The sequence below is a fragment of the Myxine glutinosa genome, chromosome 6 (assembly GCF_964187855.1).
Source record: "Myxine glutinosa chromosome 6, kmMyxGlut1.1, whole genome shotgun sequence".
Classification (NCBI taxonomy): domain Eukaryota; kingdom Metazoa; phylum Chordata; class Myxini; order Myxiniformes; family Myxinidae; genus Myxine; species Myxine glutinosa.
The window spans coordinates 190,746,111-190,764,653 of NC_136266.1; the positions used below are offsets into that span (position 1 = coordinate 190,746,111).

At 47.5% G+C, this 18,543-nt stretch overlaps 2 protein-coding genes across 4 annotated transcripts in view; one reads left to right on the plus strand and one right to left on the minus strand.

Annotated features, from left to right (window-relative positions):
* Positions 1–3,423, minus strand: part of PSMA7 (proteasome 20S subunit alpha 7) — a 47,158-nt gene extending 43,735 nt beyond the window's left edge. The window contains exon 1 of the mRNA XM_068119084.2: positions 2,930–3,423. Coding sequence (XP_067975185.1) covers positions 2,930–3,031 — 102 coding nt within the window. The 5' untranslated portion in view covers positions 3,032–3,423. The remainder of the gene's footprint in view (positions 1–2,929) is intronic.
* Positions 3,424–3,427: 4 nt separating this feature from the next.
* MTG2 (mitochondrial ribosome associated GTPase 2) overlaps positions 3,428–18,543 on the plus strand; it is a 68,245-nt gene continuing 53,129 nt past the window's right edge. For 2 of the 3 annotated variants that reach the window (XM_078781034.1, XM_078781036.1), the window contains exon 1: positions 3,428–3,564. The gene's annotated coding sequence lies outside the window, so the exon portion shown is untranslated. Of the gene's footprint in view, positions 3,569–18,543 lie in introns of all 3 variants that reach the window. The other variant, XM_068119081.2, reaches the window with a different exon arrangement.

Here is an 18,543-nt window from a genome sequence, read left to right on the forward strand (position 1 = left end):
ATATTGTTGCGGTTTTGAGAACCCACACAGGTAACATCATTAAAGGCTAAAGGTTGCGCCCCATAGCTAGTCCACATGCAACACGTAGGTCACCTTAGAACGTTAGTTATTTCATAGTATGTGTTTAGGATAAGGCTATTTCCAATAGTTGCATCTACGTTGTGTAAAACAAATAAGAGTAGGCTCCGTCCATTTTGCAGCCTCCCTCCACCCGACTCCATTGCGCCTATCCTGTCTGCGCCCCATTGCCCCTCGCAGTTTGTTACGCTTTGGCTGCCAGCAGCGTTTGCTGCTCTTGCTCGCTCAAACCAGCCCAAAGGCCACGAGGTAAAGCCCGAAAAGGGGGGCGGAGCGCAAGGGTGGGGGTGTGGCCACGTCAAGCAGCCATCAAGGGCGGAGCCGGTAAGACCCCATCAACCAACCAGGGCTCGCGGGAGATCGCCTGCCAGGGTGGTGGCGAGAGATTCGAGAGGGTTCGCTGGGCGTGGCAATAAAACCCTTCGCGCTAGGCCCCCACCTCAGTTATGAGCCGGGGTCCTCTGCTGAATGAGTTTGAGGAGAGACGCGCCATGGCAAGCATTTGGAAAGGATTGATTGCATTTTACAAAGGGCTGGCGAAGGACTGTAGCGTTGTGAAGGACTTGTGAGGGGAGCCAAGCCTTGGCATTCGGGCAGAAGGACGTTGGTGGAAGGTGCTTCGGTAACATCATTGGGGGAGCGGCGCATTGTACATAGCGATACCGGGAGCGCGTATAAAGGCGCCGGTACAACTATAACGTACGCAATATAATCGCCACTTACCGATCCCCCGATATCTAATTGTCCGCCTTGCGCCTACGCCACGCGGAGAGCTGCATGCCATCTTCCATCACCTGCACGGTACGAGTCGGGGACCAGACGAGCTGTGGACGCCATCTTTGGACCCTCAACCCAACCATCTACAAACCCCGTGTGAGTGAGCCTGAGAGTGAGTGAGTGTGAACGGGCCCGTGTCCAGGGATAAGTATAAGACTGTATGAGGCTGCCCTGTGTATCTGCTTCTTCCTCTTCATTGTACATTGCTCTTTCTCTTCCTCTTCTTCCTGTGTAAATAGTTAATAAAGCAATCTGTTCTTCCTGTCTTTCCTGATTCGACCGTCTTAGTGATTTCTCCATTGGGTAAGCGTGGCACGACCATAACCGCTCCAATCGGGTTAGTTCCTGATAACGGCCCGAATCGCGGCTCGCTTCGCTCGGCGTGTCCACTAACGCCATGGTTCGGGTGGGGTTATTTCCTTGCTTCACGGGCGGTGTTAGTACTTAGGTAATATAACTAATTCGACCAAAAACCCTATTTAACACCGACGGGAAGGAACGTGATAGCCCCGGATCACGTCGGCTAGTAAAAAGGACAAGGGGATTAATCCCCCCTTGATAAGGGCAAGGCCGATGTTGGAGATCCGCAACAATATATAATATATAATATAATAATATATTATATAATATATATAATATATAATAATATATAACATATAATATAATCAATAATATAATAAGTCAATAATATATATAGAATATAGAATGATCGTTTTAAGGCCATTTTCCCCGCTAGAGCGGGGGTTAGCCTTGGGCGCCCCATGACAATCATGATTCCCTGTTTGAGGCAATGTTTTTTTTTATGGCTGGATGCCCTTCCTGATGCCAACCCTTGATCACGCTCTTACGATGCGCAGGGATACGGTGTACCTATTCTAAGCCGGGGTACACACCGGGATCATTCATCCCAGCAAGCTGGTACTCAATTTGCCGACCTCGGAAGGATGACAGGCTGAGTCAACCCCCCTGGCGTTAATTCAGCGATCGACCGGGATTCGAACCCAGGATCCTCGGATCCAAAGCCGGCACCCTAACTGCTAAGCAAACACCAGGCTTATTAATAATATATAATATAATATAATATATAATATAATCAATACCAGGGGTCGTCCCCTCCGCCAGGGGTCGTCCCCTCCGCCAGGGGTCGTCCCCTCCGCCAGGGGTCGTCCCCTCCGCCAGGGGTCGTCCCCTCCGCCAGGGGTCGTCCCCTCCGCCAGGGGTCGTCCCCTCCGCCAGGGGTCGTCCCCTCCGCCAGGGGTCGTCCCCTCCGCCAGGGGTCGTCCCCTCCGCCAGGGGTCGTCCCCTCCGCCAGGGGTCGCCCTCTCCGCCAGGGGTCGTCCTCTCCGCCAGGGGTCGTCCTCTCCGCCAGGGGTCGTCGTCGTCCGCCAGGGGTCAACTCCACCAGCGGTCAACCTATGAAGGTATTCAAACGCAGACAGACGTAAACTACCTCTCAGAAACGGCTTCTTTAGCCGAAATGTTATCGAGTGTTGGACCAGCCCAACATACCTGGTGGAGTCGATACCTGCAAGAACCTTGAAAAAGGAAATCAAACAAAATGTGTTTAAACCCACCAGCTACCAACCAATACGGACGTGTACACACTGATTCATAATCATCCATCTACCGCATACCATACATCCATGACCATGATGACATAACACAATTTAAATTCAACTGAAGTAAACACGAAAAATTCATCAACAACCCTGTGACCGACGCCTCGGTTTACGTGCGAACGTAATAAACAGATGGCCACAAATCAAAAATCGCTATTCCAAAGGTACAAATCGAAAAATTGCTCTATTGCGCAGTCATGACTCATTACATTATACATGCGAAAAATATATAAAGCTCAATTTTCGAACCACAATTCTGTCCAAGGACGGCAATAAAATGCAAGACATGACACAGCACGATTCAATGGACGTTGACGAGAGCGTTTGCCTAGATGTTGTGCGGAAACTTGAGAGCAGCCCTCGGATGGTAATCTAACCGAGACCAAGAAAGACAGTAGGCCGAAGACAGGCCGTAACAATATTGTCAGAAATAAAAACGCAATCAGAAGACGTACCGCCGTGGATCCTTTCTTTACAGCTTCCTGCGCATATTCAACCTGAAAGAGATGCCCGTCCGGCGAAAATACCGTGATGGCACGGTCATAACGAGCTGTCATGGCGCACCAGGCACCGGGGATCCTCCTCGTCTGTATGAGCTATGAGATGATGAGATCCTGACTTAATCAGATGTGAGGAATGAAAAAGATACGTCTTTCATGAAACACACAACTCGCTCCTTCATGAAATATTTTAACAATATGAACACTATGCCAGAAATGGAACGGACTATTCTTAAAAAAATAATGAATGGAAAAAAGTCGAAGTAGCAAACAACGTGTCAAGTTGTTATACACCGCACTATTCTTGTTACATTTCTCTCAGAAAAACAAATCACGAACATGGATATTATTTCGATAAAGACGAGACAAAAAAACATTCTAACATGTACAAAACTGATAAGTAAAGCACATGTGTAAAAAGATATGTATATATATATATATTTATCTATAAGTAGATGAGAGTTGCAACTTGCAAATGCGACTTCCTTTCGCCGTGATCGATCGTGTACCATAACCATACTGAGGGCTCAAGTACTTCGTGAGGATACACATTGTGCTGCAAGTCTTTGGTTTAAAATCTCATTACACGTGTAAGTACGTACTTCACATTACGATGTAATAAACACAATAGGTTGTCCACAAGTGCACTGTACATTTACAATGACGTTTTCCTCGTACACACGTTTTGTCGTTTACTGCATGGTATTACATGTACAGTACCTTTATTAATAACTAGCAGAGTAACCATCACATTGGGTGTTTCGACTTTATGCATCACTTGCTGAAAAAAGTACAGTCTGTGTTTTGCAAGAAGATTATATATGTAGTAGCTGGAAACCCGTGGTAAAAATACCGCAATGGAAAAGTAAACATAGGGGCAATACCCTTGGTGCTCACCTGGTAGAATAAACAGTATACTGCACCGACTAAAGGTATTTTAAACCAATTTCAATGTTTGCTAGAAGACAGGGGAGCATGTAGAATCATACTAACACAATCATGACTTTAAACAAACAAAGGAAAAAAAATGCCTATTTTGGGGGCAACCCCCCTCCCCCAACCCCATATACCTCCAAACACCCCAATCTTTCTAATGCCTTTATCAAACATTGGTACGTCATGGGTGATTACGGTTGTGGTGAAGTTTCATCGAAATTACGTGTGTAGTTTCTGAGAAGAAAGCAAATACCTATTTTGGGGGGCAACCCCTCTCCCCCAACCCCATATACCTCCAAACACCCCAATCTTTCTAATGCCTTGATCAAACATTGGTACGTCATGGGTGATTACGGTTGTGGTGAAGTTTCATCGAAATTACGTGTGTAGTTTCTGAGAAGAAAGCAAATACCTATTTTGGGGGGCAACCCCTCTCCCCAAACCCCATATACCTCCAAAGACCCCAATTTTTCTAATGCCTTGATCAAACATTGGTACGTCATGGGTGATTACGGTTGTGGTGAAGTTTCATCGAAATTACGTGTGTAGTTTCTGAGAAGAAAGCAAATACCTATTTTGGGGGGCAACCCCTCTCCCCTAACCCCATATACCTCCAAAGACCCCAATTTTTCTAATGCCTTGATCAAACATTGGTACGTCATGGGTGATTACGGTTGTGGTGAAGTTTCATCGAAATTACGTGTGTAGTTTCTGAGAAGAAAGCAAATACCTATTTTGGGGGGCAACCCCTCTCCCCCAACCCCATATTTTTTTTTTTTTTTTTTTTTTTTTTTTTTTTGTATACAAGATCGAGGCTCGTGAAAGAGCGAACATTAATCACACAGAAAGACAAACCGACACATAAAACATATAACATCGGGAGCGGTAGACAAGATGGGGAGAGAGGGGGAAGGACACAAACACAACATTTGAGAGCAGGGACCGAGAGACATGGAGACATCGAGAGAACTGTGGGAGGGAGAGGGCTTTGGGGGGGGGGCGTGGGAAGGGGGCGGTGGGAGAGGTATAAAACATATGGACACTGCCAGGACTTCCAGGAAAGAAGTTGGAATTTCAAACAAGGTGGATCTGGGGTGAATTAGCGGGGGTAGAAAAGATCAAGGTTTTGGATGGGGGAACATAAGAGATGGTGGTGAACAGCTGTTTTAAAGACCTGGAGGGAGGAGTGGGATTGAAGGGAGTGAGGGAGTTTGTTCCAGAGGCGGGAGAAAAGAGGAATGAAAGAGTGAAGGTGAGCAGAGAGCCGAGATTTCGGCAGTTTAACCATCAGAGGGTTGCTGGCAGATCTTGTGCGACCTGTAGGAATATTTGGGGGACAGAGCACAGAGAGAGCTGGGGGTGCAAGGCCGGAGAGGAGTCGGTAGAAGACAGAAAGACCACCTACCTGCCTGCGGTGAGTGAGTGAAAGGCCCTCAGAGATAGCTTTATCGCGGGAGATTCCAATAATTCTGAAAGCTTTGGTTTCAACAGCGTGAAGCCGAGCTAGGTGTGAGGCAGGAGCACCGGCCCATAGGGGAGAACAGTATTCCATTGAGCTGCGGATGAAAGCCTTGTATGTGGTGAGGAGCTCAGGTGTGCCGAGGAAGGACTTCGCACGACGGAGGATGCCCAGTCGGCGACTGGCTTTGGAGGCCAGCTTGGAAATGTGGTTTTCCCAAGAAAGATCATGGCAGATAGTGAGACCCAAAATCTTGAGCGACAGAACTTCTTGGAGAGGATTGTTGAGAAAGTAGATGGGAGGGTTGTCCAGTCCTCCAAATATACCTCCAAAGACCCCAATTTTTCTAATGCCATTGGTACGTCATGGTACGTCATGATCAAACATTGGTACGTCATAGGTGATTAAGGTTGTGGTGAAGTTTCATCGAAATTGCGTGTGTAGTTTCTGAGAAGAAAGCAAATACCTATTTTGGGGGTCAACCCCTCTCCCCCAACCCCATATACCTCCAAAGACCCCAATTTTTCTAATGCCATTGGTACGTCATGGTACGTCATGATCAAACATTGGTACGTCATAGGTGATTAAGGTTGTGGTGAAGTTTCTTCGAAATTGCGTGTGTAGTTTCTGAGAAGAAAGCAAATACCTATTTTGGGGGGCAACTCCCACGCACACCCCCTTGGACCCCGATTTTCAGCTCACCTGGAACATAGTTCTTTGGAGCTTATGGGATGGCGCGTCATCCATCCGTCAGTCTGTAAACACTTTCAAATTCTTCTCCGAAACTGTTGATAACACTGGTCAACAGCCAAATTGGTTCTGACTCATTTTCAACTGTTTATAGCTAATTTGGTGCCCACGAATCCGCATCCGACCTTAAAATTTCGCTATCACCTAACCTTGACGTAGTACATCATAAGTGTGGAAAAAAAAATCTTTAGAGCATGCGAGTTTCTTGATTGTCTCAATAAGTCTATTTATTGTCACAAAAAATAATATGAATTAAAGTTTTTATTTACATCACATAAAAAAATGTAAATCTCCAAAAATAATATGAACTTTAAAAAATATCACAAAAAATAATATGAACGTAAAGTTTTTATTTACATCACATTAAATGTGTTTCTGAACTTTACTTTTGCGTTTGTAGGAGCAATCACTTTCACGCTGTAAAGTCCAACAGTAGTCGCCCGTCATGTTTGGATTGAATCGGCCTCGATATCAAGTCTCCATGATGGCAATTTCCTGGTGAAACCTTTCTCCATGTTCATCACTGACATCGCCAAGATTTTGTGGAAAGAAGTCCAGATGAGAATGGAAGAAATGTACTTATCTTGAGTGACATTCGAGCACCGAGCGCCTGGTAACTCTTCAACATCTTGTCCACAAGCTCTTCATCATTTGGTGCTCGAAATTTTCCAAGGTAATTGTTAGCAAGAGCCACAAAGCTATCCCAAGCAACGCTTTACAGCTCAGATAGTCTCGTTACGAAGTCCTGATTGGTGAGTACAAGACGAATTTGAGGACCATTGGAAACACCCGCCTTTACTTTGGCCTCAGATGCAATGCCTTGGAACTTCATTAGCAAGTAGTGGAAGCCAGCACCGTCTTGATCCATGGCCTTCACAAAGTTCTTCATCAAACCAAGTTTCAAATGAAGTGGTGGTAAGAATACCTTCTCAGGGTCAACAAGAGGTTTGTGAAGACGGTTGAACCTTCCAGTCATATCTTTCTGTCGCACCGGCCATTCCTTTTGTGTGCAATGCTTAGCGTCTGCTCTGCTGTCCCATAAACAAAGAAAACACATGTGCTTTGTGTAACCTTGCTGAAGTCCTAGAAACAAGCTGATCACCTTCAGGTCCCCACAGATGTGCCATTGATGTGTTTTGTAGTCTATAGCAGCCAACAGCGTCCTCATCGTTTCATAACTTTCATTCATTTCATGGGCACGTGCAATTGGAACAGAAGGAAGCTCATTTCCATTATGGAGAAGGACTGCTTTAAGTGTGTCTTCCCTGAATCTATGAACAACCTCCATTCTTCTCTTTGATAAAGACGAGACTTACAAAGGTGTTCCATTAACGACAACATCATGACAGTAACAAAGCTTGTCGGCCATCTTGAAATACATTGAGAGCTCCACATGTCTGAGGCGGAAACTGGTGGTACGAACTCCATCTTGCAGTAGGTTCCATTGCTTGAGTCGAGATCCAAGGATTTCACTTTTCTCCTTGGGAAGGTTAAGGTCCCTTATAAGGTCATGCAGCTCTACCTGACTGATAAGGTGGGGCTCCCTGCTTTTTGAATCTTCTTGAAAGCCGGCATCCATGCAACTGTCCTCCTCACTAGATTCTGATTCGCTTGTGCTATTTAAAGTAGGATTTGGAACTGGCAGCTCAGGGCAATGGAGTACTGGCTTGAGAGCAGAAGGTACGTTAGGATACTTGATCTTAGACGGGGTTTTCACTGAATACCCTTTGGTGTTAGTGAGGCAGAAATAGCAGTCAGAACAGTGATCCTTTGGTTCACGCCAAACCATTGGTATGGTGAAAGGCATACCGGATGGACGTTTACCACACATCCATTCATTCAAGTGGTTTACACAGGCCTTGCATGCTATGTGGGGTGCCCACTTCTTGTCTTGATCACCAACAGGGCATTTGAAGTAATTTTTGTACGCTCCTTTAACACTCCTTGTAATTGGTTTCTTCAAGCTTTTAGGTGTAAAGAGCCCACAGATGTAGCAAAAAGTGTCCGATGCATTCATACAGTGACGGCGCTCCATTGCAATCCAAGACAGATCAGGTAGTAGTATGTACAATCTGAAATGAGATGTATGTTTAACTAAGCTTTTAGTGTGTGTGGGTGGGTGTGTGGGTGTGTGTTTGTGTATATACGGTTGCGGTTCTGAGAATGTACATATATGATTAATAACGGTTAAAGGTTTGCCCCCATAGTTAGTCCACATGCAACACGTAGGCCACCTTAGAATGTTAGTTATGTCATAGTATATGTGAGAATAAGGCCATTTCCAATAGTGATACCTGCGTTGTGTAAAATAAATAAGAGTAGGTCCCGTTCATTTTGCGGCCCACCCTCTAAATCGACCTCGTTGGGCAGCATCCATTTCGCGCCCTGATTCAGCTAATCCACCTCCTTTTCCAGCAGCGTTCGCTGCTCTTGGGCTTTCGCTCGAAACCAGCCAAATGCCATGAGGTAGGCCTGGAAAAGGGGGAGGAGCGCGAGGTCGGGGTGTGGCCACGTCAAGCAGATGTCAAGGGCGGAGCCGGTAAGAGCCAACAACCAACCAGGGCTCGGGTGGAATGGCGTGAGGGGCGTGGTAAGAGCGCGGCTGGCAAATTCCACAGGGTTCGCTGGGCGGCGATATATAAACGCGCACACAAAGCCCTTCCACAGGACTGGCACGATTCGCGCATTACAAAGGACTTGAGGACTGCCCTTGTGAAAGAACTGCACTCGTAAAGGACTGGCCAGAAGGAATCTATGAGCACTCGTTGGAAGTGTGGCTTATTGAGGACGGTGCAAAGAGGCCTCATGAGGAAAACGCATTACGGAGCGCGTTCGAGCTGCCGATTATCATGTACACGGTTGAGCCGCGAGTGCATTTATTACATACGCGACCGTGGTCGCCAGTAACCACCAGCCTATCTTTCGCCGCATTCCGCCCTGTAATTGTCCGCCCCGCGCCAAACGACACGAGGCGAGTTCCTGGCCGCTGCCGCCTGACCATCTGCTTCGCGGTACGAGTCGGGGACTGGAGTGAGCTGCCTGGACGCCATCATCCCTGGACCGCCTCTCATGGGCCTGCTCGCCCATTTCTCCACAAGGCACCAGATGCCGAATCGGCACTATAGTTTCTCGGCCGTCTGCTAACTGGACGTGCGCATATTCGGGATTCACGTCCAGCACGTTTACACGGTCCACAAACGGTTCATATTTGCTCTGGCGGACAGTACGTTTTAGTAAAGCCGGTCCAGGCTCGGCTAACCACGAGGGTAGGGGCTGACCGCTGGAGCTACGACGTTGGTACTTGAATAGTCGCTCGTGAGGGGTAGCGTTAGCGGTGGTGCACAAAAGACTCCTGATAGCATGCAGTGCTTCAGGAAGCACCCTTTCCCACATGCTCGGGGGCAGACCACGGGTATGCAAGGCCATCTTACCTGCCCTCCAGGTAATCCCGTTGAAACGCTCGATTTTTCCCGTTCCCTTGTGGATTGTAGGCGGTGGTATGGCTCAAAGCGATCCCACGCTCGAGGGGAAATAGTTTGATCTCCTGTGACATAAAAGCCGTCCCGCGATCGCTGTGTATGAATGCCGGATATCCAAACATCAAGAACAGTTGCCGGAAGCAATGGATAACGGCAAGGGACGACGTGTCCGAGCACGGGAATGTGAACGGGAATCGAGAATATTCGTCCACTATTGTCAGCATGTAGCGATTAGGCCCCCCCACTGGGCAGAGGCCCCTTGAAATTGATATTCAGTCGCTCCCACGGTCACCCAGCGTGTGAGTGTACCTATAGGTGGCTTGTAGAAGGTCGGCTTTAATGCAGCGCAAATCTGACAAGTCTTACATAACTGACGTATATCATCCACCGAGAAAGGCAGGTTGCGACTTCTAACAAAGTGGGCCATTCGTGCGATGCCCGGATGACTTTGCGTGTATTGACCATAGTTCGTTGACTGTCATTCCGGCGCAGATGGGCCGAGACATAGCTTCGGCTGCATGGTTGTCTTTACCTGGCCTGTACACAATTTCAAAGCAATAGTCAGCCAGTTATATGCACCAGCAAGCGATCTTCTCGTTCTTAATCCTTTGAGAATGTTTCCTGTCGTACATGAACGAAACTGACTGTTGATCAGTGATTACTGTGAATCGCTTCCGCAAGAGGAAATGGCGCCATCTACGGACCGATTCCACCACCGGCGCAAGCCTCCTTTTCGATGGAGGAGTAGCGTCGCTCACTGTCGTGAGAAGAAGTTAGAGAGTGTGAGAAGAATGCTACCGGTCGCCCCCCCCCCCCCTTGACTCAGTGTTGCGGCTACGGCGCAATCTGATGCATCTGTTTCCACCACAAAGGGGACCATCTCGTCAATGGAAGTCAACAGTGCTGGCGACATCACTTTTGAGTTGCCGAAAAGCCGTTTGAGCTGCCATGTCAGTGGAAATGTTTTGCACTTGACAAGCGGTCTTATCTTCTCTGAGAACCTTGAGACCCACTGACTGTAATGCGCAAATAAGCCCATACCTTGCTTCAGAGCCACTTAATCGATGCGAGGGGCAAGGTCGAGTTGAGCCTGCAGCCGAGCCGGATCGGGCCTTATCTCCCTTCCAGTCACCGTGTAGCCCAAGGGATTTATGGTTTTCACAGAATAGCTGCATTTTGACTCATTGAAGGTCAACCGGTATTTACGGGCCACTTCCAAAAAGCGCCGCAGGTTTGAGTCATGGTCCTTCTGATTCCAGCCGTAACGGTCACGTTGTCTACATAAACAAAAACTTATTTCACTTGCTCTTTTGCCCAAATCTAGTCTATAGCTTGTTGAAAGCATGCAACGCCGTTCGTAACACTGAGTGGTATTCTACGGAATTGGTACAGCCGCTGTCCAGACTTTAAGGCTGTGTGGGGTCGATCGGCTGCCCGTATCGGAATCTGATGATACGCCCTTCGGAGGTCAAGAGTGCTAAATACTCTATATTTAGATACCGCCCGAACCATGACATCCATATGGGGGAGCGGGTACGCATAGAGTTGTAACGATTAATCATTTGTGAGTAGTCCACGACCATCTGTTTGCAATGATTTGGGCTGTTTACGACCAACACATGTGCTCGCCATGGAGAACGGCTGGGTTTGATGATGCCTTCGAGCAAAAGGTGTTTAGTTTCTTCGGCTATAAAGATTACATCTGGCTGGGAATACCGTCTAAATTTAATGGTGACGGTCGGCAATTAGCTGTTAAGCTCGGGAATAGTTGAGGCAGTTCGACCATTATCTCTGCCAGGCCGCACACCAGTGCCGGCCCGGAGCCCACGGAGAGAGTGTGAATCCCGCCGAATTGCATCTCTAATCGCCTATGCCGATTCAGAAATTTGTGCCCAAGAAGGACGTCCGAGCAGAGGTTAGGGAGCACCAACAACTTAACATCGGAGTAAGTCACGTTATTAGTCGCAACACATAATCCGCGCGCGAGCTGCCACAGGGCTCCCAAGGCCATGTGGAGTCGCTGAGTCGCAGCAATGGTGGGCCACCCTTGACGCTCGACAAGATGATGGCTGATGTCGCTCCGATCGCTTCACGTGTCGATCAGCGCTTCCACAGACTGGCCGTTGATCTCCACCGGAACCACAGCATGTGCGAGGCTGATCGGAGATCTTCTAGTTCCCACGGACATGCGCACTCCCACAAGTGTCGCCCGTGTAGTTTTGGCTGATCGGCAGACCTCAGCAAAGTGCCCTCGTTTCCCGCAATTGTGGCAAGTCGTCTCCCTTGCAGGACACAATGAGCGAGGGTGACGGCGGTTCCCTCAAAAGTAGCATTTAGCTGTAGACCCAGCAGGTGCGGCTGCGGTGCTCGGCTCGCTCTCCTCGTCATCAGAGCTCTCTGTGGGGTGCTCAGTGCACGGCAGCACCCACGGGCGCTCGCTCAGTGCTCGCTTCAGAATCGCCACGGTCATTCACGTGGGCGGTAGCACAGGCAGTTACGAAGGGCCGGCCATAAGTTTCAGATATGGCTTGGGCCGACTGCAGAACACGGGCTTGGTTGAAAGCCATTTTGAAATCCAGCGTATCGTTCTCGAGAAGACGTTGCCGGATCGCAGGAGACTGAAGCCCGGCAATTAAGGCATCGCGAACCAGGTCATCCATCGTCTCCACGGCCGTGCAGTCCTGAATCGCGCAGTCCCGGCCGAGCTGCCATAAAACCTGGCCGTATTGATCCAGGGATTCCATACTTTCTTGTCTGTGCGTTGCCAAGAGGTGCCGAGCGTATATGGTGCTGCGAGGTTTGATAAAAGTGCTTTCAAGCCGTCCACAGCAGCGGCGTACATCTCACAGTGAGAAACATATCTATAGATGACATGTGACACGTTGCTGGACTGAACATCGAGTTTCTGCGCTTCCGAAATGTCCGGAACCAATGCTGTAAAAAGCCTCAGGGAGTTGAGCCAGTGGGTCAGCTGGTCGGCCGCGTCACTCGCATTCGGATCCCCACAGAAGCGTTCAGGTCTTATCAGCTTCTCCATACTCCTTGGTTGTTCCAGAAGTCTAATACAATAAATTGCAGTGACAATAAGACTCCAAGACCTCACTTCGAAATATGAGGCTTTATTGTATTCGACCTGGCATTCACCTACATAAACACAGCAGTCATCGTATTAGCTCTACAAAGCAAATGGATACACATCGAAACCATTAATAAGATGGTCTAAGCCGGTGGTTCTCAAACTTTTTTGGACTACCGCCCCGTTCTGCCCTCTTGGACCGGCCCAATGCCCCCCTTGTCCTATCGTTCGTGGTCGGACACCCAGAATTTATGTAGATAGGAAGCAAAAATAACAGAAGCCAAATATTTTCTGAATATTTTACTTTATTTTACTTTACTTTTTATTTTATTTTGCACGACCTACAATGTTTCAGCAGAACAGGTCCAGGTGAGGCAAACTGGGAATCTGTTATCACAGGCCCAAATATCGTTAGTGTGAAGGTTGGGCCTGGTGACTCGCTGCAAGATTCCGAATGTCTGGCTCCATCTCAGTGAGGTAGAGACGCAGATCGCCCCTCTTGGTAATGTCAAGGCGGTTTCGATACTTGGTCAGCAGCACCATCACGGCGCTGAACCCTCTTTCAACGAGGTATGATGTGGGGAACGCCATCAGCAGCAGTTCTGCCTCTATCCACATTGCGGGGTATTCGCCCCGCTCCAGAATCCAGAATTTGCCGTATTCATGCTGCGATTCATCATCATCATTGTGGAGGTTGATAATGTCGTCCTGTAATTCGCTCTTCACATCTTGAATGTCACATTTGAATGGGTTGATCACCCATGCTGGCACCCACAGTTCTAACATGTCTCTGAAACGCTGCTCCATATCTCCACGAATCGTCTAAAGGTGATTGCAATAAAAGAGCAGCTCTTCATCAGAAACAGCATTTTCCTTTGCTGTTTCTTCGCAAAGGAAACTTTGCGAAGATATTTGATGACATCACATATGATGACACCGGGGAAAGTGGTACACATCTCTGCGGCCGAGGGTTTCCCTGTGCAGAGTCGCCTTGGTTACGAACGCGCCGATCACTTTCTTTGCTTTAATCAGCGTCATATGGTCACCCTGGAGTTGTTTGTTGACATCATTCAGTATACTGAATATGTCCATGAGGTAAGCCACATCATGCGCAATCGCATTCACTTTCTCCGATAGCTCCGTATCAATTTCCGACAGAAACCCGACCACTGTTGAGAAGAGGGCATGGAAACGGGTCAAAGAAGCGCCTTTGGACAACCAACAAACTTTGGTGTGCAACAGGAGCCGCGCGAATGCCTCATCGTTCTCCTGGCAAAGCTGACAAAACAGCTGATCATGCAGAGATGACACCTTGATTTTATTCACTGCTTTGATTACTGTTTGGAGTGATGTATGAAGTCTGGTGCTGAGAGCTTTTGCTACAAGATGCTGGCGGTGCACGACACAGTGAATGGCGAACACGGACTGTACCTGGTTCTTCAGAAGCGCAATAAAACCACGCTGGCGGCCAACGATCGCTGGTGAACTGTCCGTCGCGCAAGCGAGAATGTTCTCCATCGGTATGTTCTTATCAGTAAAGTACTTCTCCAACGTTTGGAAGATGGAAGAACCCTTCGTATCGGTCTGGAGAGAGCGGGCAAACAACATTTCTTCCACCATTTCCTGATCACGGATGAAGCGAATGTAGCAGAGTAACAGAGCTTCACTGTCACGCAAAGTGGACTCATCCAGCTGGATGGCAAAGTGTGTGCTTCAGCTCACTACACAGCTTATCTTCTACATATGATGACATTTCATCAATCCGCCTGGCCACGGAATCATTGGTGAGCACAATCGACGAGAGAACTGGATTCGGATCCTGGCCCATAACGGTTTTTATCACTTCTCCAACAGCTGGTTTGATCAACTGTTCGCCGATTGAATACGGTTTTCCAGATCTGGCGATGAGCAATGACAGCTTATACGACGCTTCCAGTCCTTTATCTACGAGCTTTTGGCTCCTTTGAACATCGTCGTTACCGTCGTTACCGTTACCGTCACCCCAAATCCACTTTTTTGAAATACCAACTTCTGTCCTGGAAGTTCTTGGTGTCCTTGTGTTTTATACTTCTCCCACCCCCCCCCCCCTCCCCTTCCCGCACCTCCTCCCCCCAAGCCCTCTTACTCCCACACATCTCCCTGCTCTCAAATGTTGTGTTTGTGTGCTTCCCCTTCTCTCCCCATCTTGTCTTCCACTCCCTCCTTTTATATATTTTGTTTGTCTGGTTGATTTGTTTGTGAAATAAATGTTAGCTCTTTCACGAGCCTCGATTCAGTATACAAAATTTTTTTTTTAAATCGTGGATTGCTTCTCAAATTTCTCTTTCAGCGATTGGAAATAGCTGACCTCTGCGCGAGCCTTATCACTGTGCTTTTTACTCAGGTGCTCGCTCAGTCGAGATGGTTTCATTGGACTGCGTGATACCACACAAACACATCGGTAACTGTTTGTTCGTTGGAGATGGAATGAATCCATACTTGATGTATTCAACGGAATATTGACGACACATTTTCTTTGCCGACATCTTGAAGCCGTCCGGGCGTGAAGCTTTTTTGAATAACAAAATCAACACGCCAAAATGTCGAAAGACTAACACCAGCACTAACACTGACTGTTCATACCTTCCCAAATGTCTGTGCTGGCAAGGCCAGGCTGTAAAGTTGAACCAGGCACGTTGAATAGTCCAGCACGAATAGAGTGTATTATATCCCGCATAAAATGATTCTTGCAAGCCGATTGGTTGAAATGGCACCACGTCACAAAAATTAGTGTTGTACTATTGGCCGCATTGGCGGCCAATAATATTTCGCTGGTGTCATACACTATCATGTTTGTTGCATGAGCATGTGTGAATGATCGTTTTAAGGCCATTTTTCCCCGCTAGAGCGGGGGTTAGCTTTGCGGGCCCCATGACGATCATGGTTCCCTGTTTGAGGCAATGTTTTTATGGCCGGATGCCCTTCCTGACGCCAACCCTTGGTCACGCTCTTACGATGCGCAGGGATACGGTGTACCTATTCTAAATCGGGGTACACACCGTGGTCATCCATCCCAGCAAGCTGGTACTCAATTTGCCGACCTCGGAAGGATGACAGGCTGAGTCAACCCCCCTGGCGTTAATTCAGCAATCGACCGGGATTCGAACCCAGGATCCTAGGATCCCAAGCCGGCACCCTAACCGCTAAGCCAACACCAGGCTCTTATTTCAACTAAGCTAAAGTGTTTCAACTAAGCTTAACGCCAAGCCTATAAGCATGTATGGACAAGAAAATACCTACACGACATCAGTGAATATGTGATCATAAAAACCATGCGAAGGGGGAAAGAAAGTGGTCGTTGATTGGATGGCCAATTTGCCTAATGGCGCCGTCTCCAAATCGCCGCTGCTCCTCTAAATCGCCAGTGCCCCCCAAATCATTGCCAGCGCCCCCCTACCGCCCGTGGACTCTCGAGCGCCCCCCTGAAAGTTCCCAGCGCCCACTGGGGCAGGCGGTATGGACCACTTTGAGAACCTATAGTCTAAGCAATCTAAATCACGAGTCAAAGCCTGTAATAAATTCTCACCATGATCTCTCAGAATTAATAGCAGCACTCGGCAGTGTTAATCCTTTCCGCTGGTTAAGTACTTAGCCGCTTACATCAGCAGGTCTCTGCCCATAGCAGACAGTTGTGTTTATTCCGCTCGCGCAACACGCCCCCTTCTTCTTCCGATTTCATCACAACACAACAAATATCATTTGTGCCAAATTTGGTCGCAATCACATCAGCAGTTTCGGAGAAGAAGTTTTAAGTGTTTACGGACGGACGGACTGACGGATGTACCATCGCATAAGTTCCCCTGAACTTTGTTCCAGGTGAGCTAAAAAATAAATATATAATGCAGTTTCTTCCTTTGTACACACTTTTGCCCTTCCATTGCTTTGGTAAAGGTTTATCTTTTTCTTATCTGTCCATAAAACATTGTTCCAGAACTCACTGGCTCACCTCTGTACTTCTTCGCAAATGGTAATCTGGCCTTTCTATTTTTGGTGCTGATGACAGGTTTGCATTTTGTGATATATCAATCCTTTGTAATTCTGCTGTTGAAGTTTTCTGTGAAGGGTAGATTGTGAAACTTTCACCCCTGCACTCTGGAGGTTGTTGGTGATGTCACTGACAGGTGTTTTAGGGCTTTTCTTCACAGCTCTAATGATTTTTATCTCACCTGGAACGAAGTTCAGTGGAGCTTATGTGATGGCGCATCATCTGTCTGTCAATCCATCCGTCCATCCATAAACACTTGCAGCTTCTTCTCCGAAACCGCTGATGGGATTGCGACCAAATTTGGAACAAATTATATTTGTTATGTTGTGACTAAAGTTTGTTCACGGCATTAAAAAAAATTGGGGACTAAGGGGGCCAACCAGGGGTCAAAGTGGATCCAGGTTTGACCCCCTAAAATATGAATTTGCTTTTTCCTCTGAAACTACACACACTATTTAGATGAAACTTGACCACAACCTTCATCACCCGTGATGGACCGAAGTTTGTTCACGGCACGAAGAAAATAGAGGTCTGAGGGGGCCTACTGGGAGTCAAAGTGGGTCAAGGTCTGACCCCCCCAACATAGATATTTGCTTTCTTCTCTGACTACGCACACGATTTCGATGAAACATGACCACAACCTTCACCACCCATGCTGTACCAAAGTTTGTTCACGGCATTTAAAAAATTTGCCCCTTCGGGGATCTATCGGGGGGTTGCCCCCAAAATAGGTATTTCCTTTCTTCTCAGAAACTACACATGCAATTCTGATGAAACTTTTTTCTTTTTTTTAATATAAGATCGATGCTCGTGTAAGACCTAACGTTAATCACAAAAAAACAAACTGACATAAAACATGACAAAGGGAAAGGGAGACAATACGGGGAGAGAGAGGAAAGCACACAAGTACAACAGTAGAGAACAGGGACATCGGGAGATCTATGGGAGGGAGAGAGCTTGTGGGGGGGAGGCATGGGAAAGGGGTGGGGGGGCAGGTGGGAGAGGTATAAAACACATGGACACTGCTGGGGCACTGCAGGAAAGAAGTCGGTATTTCAAAAAAGTGGATCTGGGGTGAATTAACGGGGGTAGAAAAGATCAAGGTTTTGGATGGGGGAAGATAAGAGATGGTGGTGAACAGCTGTGTTAAAGACGTGGAGGGAGGAGTGGGATTGAAGAGAGTGAGGGAGTTTGTTCCAGAGGCGGGAGAAAAGAAGAATGAATGAATGAATGAGTGAAGGTGAGCGGAGAGTCTCGATTTTAGCAGTTTCACTGTAAGAGGGTTGCTGGCAGATCTTGTGCGACCTGCAGGAATATTTGGGGGACAGAGCACAGACAGAGCTGGGGGGGCTAGCCCGGAGAGGAGTCGGTCGAAGACAAAGACCACCAACCTGCCTGCAGTGAGTGAGTGAAAGGCCTTTGGAGTTAGCTCCTTTGCCGAAGATTCCAATGATTCTGAAAGCTTTGGTTTCAACAGCGTGAAGCCGAGCTAGGCGTGAGGCAGAAGCACCAGCCCAGAGGGGAGAACAGTACTCCATTGAGCTGTGGATGAATAATAATAATAATAATAATTCATTTATTTTGTATAGCGCTTTTCCAGAAGCCCAAAGGCGCTTTGACAGAGTGGAAAACATAATGCATAACAATACATGAAAACAACAATTGCAAAAAGACAAGAATCAAGAAAACAAACAGCAGCGATATACGGCATATATATAAGACAAGAATCAAAAAGACAAGACAAGAATCAATAGGGAAATATTTAAAGCAAAAGGAGGGAGAAGGAGAAGAGATAGTCAGGGGTTAAATGCTGTGGGTTGAATGTTGAATGCAGCGTTGAACAGG